This window comes from Triticum dicoccoides, chromosome 3B (assembly GCF_002162155.2).
Source record: "Triticum dicoccoides isolate Atlit2015 ecotype Zavitan chromosome 3B, WEW_v2.0, whole genome shotgun sequence".
NCBI lineage: Eukaryota > Viridiplantae > Streptophyta > Magnoliopsida > Poales > Poaceae > Triticum > Triticum dicoccoides.
Window position 1 is genome coordinate 519,138,299 of NC_041385.1, and position 4,742 is coordinate 519,143,040.

A 4,742-nucleotide genomic window follows, 5' to 3' on the forward strand; every position below is an offset into this window, starting at 1 on the left:
CTTTCACTCAAAAAAAATTGAGTGGAGGCCATGCTTTCAGTGCTTCACCCACCAGATAATTCCCGCTGATCATTTCCAACATTTAAAAAAAATGCATGCAAAGATGAATGATGAATCTAACAAACCACATAGATCCATTATAAATGAACTAAATTATTGTTCAATCTTGGTGTACCGCATTCCATCATTTATTCATTTATGCACGCATTTTTTTCCCACCATCCGGAAGCATCTCATAGGGATGCCATTGGACCATTGAATTTCAGCGTTCATGGAAATTAATAAAATATGGAAACATGGGTTGAACAAACAAAATTATAATAATCCATTTTATTGTCAAATGCACCCAAGAGAAACATAAAAGTCACGAGGACAAGTCATGGGCCCAACCCCGCCAACAATTGTAGCAAATAATGTTGGCTAGATTCTTGATGCTCAAATTCATAGCGCACTTCAATTCAAAAAATAATAATCTTGGCAGACAATGTGGGTTATCATAATGCTATGAAATTCGGATTATGTCATGCACAGTTGCACAAAAAGAATAGGCACGTAACTAGGCCTGACATTTGTTTCCATAAGGCCCTTGTGAAAGCCCAAAATAGTTGGCAAGAATGGCTGCCGAAACAAGGATACGATGCTAGATGGGCCAGAGCCTTGCCTAAAAAACAATTGGGAGCCTCTATTTGACGAGCGCTCTTTTGGGAGCCTTCCCAAGGGTCACGTTCCCTCCAATTTTTATTTTTATTTTATCTTTCCGCAAGTGTTTTCGGCATTTCAATGATTTTTTCATTTTTTTCGGCTTTTCTTAGGTTTTGGACAAAAAATCAAAAAAATATGCAAAAAAATGTGTTTTCTTTTTTCTTCCACGAGAGGCATGGATTTGCTTTCGCGAGAGATATGGTCGTGTCTTTCAGAAACAAAAAAAACATGTTTAAAAAAAGAGGCACAGATTTGCTTCCCCGAGAGGCATGGTCGTGCCCCTCAGAAACCAAAAAAACGTGTTTTCTATTTTTTTTTGCTTTAGTGAGAGGCATGGTCACGCTTCTCGAAAATGAAAAAAAAATACGTTTTTTTTTCCTTTCCGTGATAGGCACTCGTGCCTCTTTTCGGAAAGGAAAAGAAAGTGCTCCCGGTTCGGGTTTTTCATCTGGGTTTTGCGTTCGTTTTTTTCATGAAAAAAAGTTCATCAAAATATATCAACATGGGATCTAATTTTGAAGATCTCGACGCGAAAAATTCAACGGTGAAAACGGATCGAGATTTGGACGCACGGTTTAAGAGATAAAACGTTTTGAATAAATGAATGTCCGAAAAAAGGAAAACTCACATGTTCGCAACCTAGGAAGATGGGGGTGATCCTTGTAAAAAGTGCTCCTTAATTAATGATTTCTAATAAAATGGCCAAGGTCTAGATTCACAAACAAAAGATGGTCCAGTCCCAGTAGGAACGAGCGGACAGTTTTCTTTACGCTAGACTCTTTCTCAAGCGATTTTCTGGTTCCTTTGGTTGTCTTCCACCGTTTCTTTTTTCCCTTTTTTATTCTATTTATTGGTTATTTCCGTTTTTTCTTTCTAATTGTTTATTGATTTTATTGTTTTTCTCCTTTTTACCTTTTATTCTAGTACTTTATTTCATTTTTAACAATTTATGATTTTTTTAAGTCACTAGCATATTTTCTTGGAGAACTTGATTTTTTTTTGGAATTCACCATTATTTTTTTAAAATAATGGATAAAGCTAAATCTGAGGGGAAAATTGGATATGTTCGAACATTTCTTAAAAGACTAAAACATTTCTTATTTAGAAGAAAAAAGAAAAAAGAAAAAAAAAGTGTTTTTGAGACTATTGCCATGGCAACTTTACTAAAAACCTAAAATTTTAAATCATGCATGCTGCTTGAGTGGTAAAACTTAGAATTATTTGTCTCTCTACAATTGCCATGGCAACTTTACGGTAACAACATTTTTCTAGAGTTGTCTGTGTTAGCATTTTCCAAATTTTGTACTTTGTCATGCAACTACAATATATGGCACTTTTTGAACATGCTGCCTAGCAGTGATATGGAAATTTTAAGGTTAAACATTCTTACAACATGGCAAATTTAGACATTTTCAGTTCATTTACATGACAATTAAAGAATATTTTTCGGCCATTTGAATGTACAATGATATTCTATAGTTGCCATCATGTGTACTACTTAGGTGGCAAGTCTTAGATTTTTGTTTTTCTACAACTGCCATAAATTTCTAAGATGTTTTGCACATGGCAAACATCATTGAAATTAATAATTTATTAAAAAGATTTACCACGGCAAATAACTTTTAAAACTCTTTGCAATGTATTGAATCCATTTTCTTTGCCATGTAACCAACACAGATTTCGCCAAGGCAAGAATGTCATTACTTTTCTGCCATGACATCAATATAAACCCATTTAACCAACAAAAAAATTGCCATAGCAAAGGATTTTTGCAATGTCACCAACACAAATTTTGCCATGACAAAAATCTTATAAGGTTAGCTTTGTCACCAATACAATTTTTCCTCACCAACACAGTTTTTGCCATGGCAAAAATCCTATAAATTTTGCTATGTCACTAAAAAATTTTGCCATGGCAAAAATCTTATAACTTTTTTGCCATGCCACCATGTATAATGTTCAACACCTAGTGATTTTTTCCATGTACATCAAACCGCCTAAACACAAAACATTTTTGAAAAAAAACTTCTCTTAAAAAAATCCGTATTTACAAGTATAAACTTGTTTGCTAAGTTACCATGATATATAGAACGTTTTCAATCAAAGTTTGCAATGTTTCCTTGTTTAATGCCATGGCATTTTTTCCTGTATGTTGCTTTTCTATATTATATTGTTGCAAAATTATTTTATATTCTACGGAAAATTCATCGAGTTTACGATGGCAAATTTTAAATTTTGTGATGACAATTTTCTCTATGTTTTTACCTTTTCTGGTTGTGTGTAAGAAAAGTGCAGATAAATTGGTGTATTAAAGATGGCAAAGTTAAGAAAATTCAATCTATTGATATGGTATTTTTCAGAATTTTGTTGTACATCTTCAATGTCAAACTTTGTAGCTCTTTGTCCTATTATATACATACATTTTTGTGAATTTTTTTGCTTTCATGTCATGACAACTAAAGATTTTTTTAAATATGTCCTCGATTATTTTCAGGGAGTTTTTTTTTGGTCTAGTGCATTTTTAGGTCTTTTTCTCTATTTGTTGGTTGAGGCAGGAGCATTTTTTGGGCCCACAACATTGGAATCCATGTTTTTTTCTTAACATTCTTCAAGGGAATTGCGTTTTGGGCTGGTCCGCTGGAGGCCATCGCGCAACATATATTATGGTTCGCGCGTGCGGGGTGAACTCCTCGCCCCGAACGGTTCGGTATTGGGGTCCAACTAAAATGGCTATGGCTTTTTAAGCCCAAAATAAAGAATTTATGCGCATCAAATTTGAGTGGATTCTTTGGTGAATGTCATTTTTCTTTTCTTCCTTAACCGCAAAAAAATTGCATTTGCTTTTTTCTTCAAATGAATCTGCAGGAGCAGAGTAGGAACAATGTATATGGAGTTGAAGCAGACCACACGATCAGTTCAAAAAAAAAAGCAGACCACACGATGGAATACACATAAATATTCTCGTATATTGCAAAACCAATGGCAATCACATATATATATTGTTCCGGATCCACAACTCAAACGGCAACCCAAATGACCAAAACGATAGGTAGAAGAAAAAATTCAAAATTATTAGCCGAAACGAACGGCTTCATCATCATGAAACAAGGGGAAAAAAATATCGCGGATCAATCAAGAGGGGTGGTAATCGGCGGAGTAGTTGCCGGGACAGGGAGAGAGGCTTAATGAGAGGAGGATGCGAGAGAAATTGAACCACAATCCCATATGCGTGCGCGGCGGCTAGAAAAAACGCGTGGAGATCTACTGTGTCTTTTGGCCGGTAGTATTGTTGTTGCTGCGGCGTGGCGTGGTCGTCGTCGTCTACATGCCCTGCTCTACCAGGTAGTCGCCCAGCCTCTCCACCACCAGGTTGCACTGCCCCGGGGTCATGGGCTCGTCGTAGATGCCGACCACCAGCGCCTGCCCGGTCTTCTTCAGGGTGATGCCTCCCGCGCCCTGCGATCACAGACGGAACGGAATGGACCCGATCCAACGGCGATTTTACGTTTGGTTTGGTCGGTGAGGGCAGAGATGAGAAGAGTCCGACGTGCATGGTTACCTTCTTGCCGCGGATGACGGCGCCAGGTTCACCCTGGATGACCATGTACTTGGCGGCTCCGAGTAGCAGCCCGGTCGGGGCGAGGGTCCCCGGCTCGTCGAAGTCCTTCATGATGTTGGTCATCTCCTCCGGCTTGAACTGGATCACGCATGCAAACATGTGAGAGATCGTTGGAGGCGGCTTATGCACACGCCAAATAGCAACAATTGGATTAGCCATTTCTTATCTTACGCACCGACGGGAAGTCGGCGCTCTGGGCCCAGACGGTGCCGTCGTGGCCGAGGATGGCGGCGGAGGCGAGGTGGTGGCCCTCGATGTCGCACATCAGGTGCTCGTCCACGTAAGTCTGCCACGACATCTTCGCCTTCCCCGGCGGTGCTCCGGCAAGGAAACGGGGTCGATCGGTCTGTCGCTGCTGCTGCGGCTTGTTGCGGTGGCGATCGAGGCGCACGTAACCGGCGGTGGGTGTGCAATCGCGGGG

General features: G+C 39.4%; 1 protein-coding gene across 1 annotated transcript; it reads right to left on the reverse strand.

Annotated features, from left to right (window-relative positions):
- Window positions 1–3,648: 3,648 nt before the first annotated feature.
- LOC119281478 (profilin-2-like) lies at window positions 3,649–4,742 on the reverse strand. The gene is made up of 3 exons (XM_037561989.1): window positions 4,497–4,742; window positions 4,262–4,399; window positions 3,649–4,158 (listed from the first exon to the last, which is right to left on the reverse strand). The coding sequence occupies exons 1-3, from the start codon at window positions 4,617–4,619 to the stop codon at window positions 4,024–4,026; spliced, it is 396 nt and encodes a 131-aa protein (XP_037417886.1). The 5' UTR covers window positions 4,620–4,742; the 3' UTR covers window positions 3,649–4,023.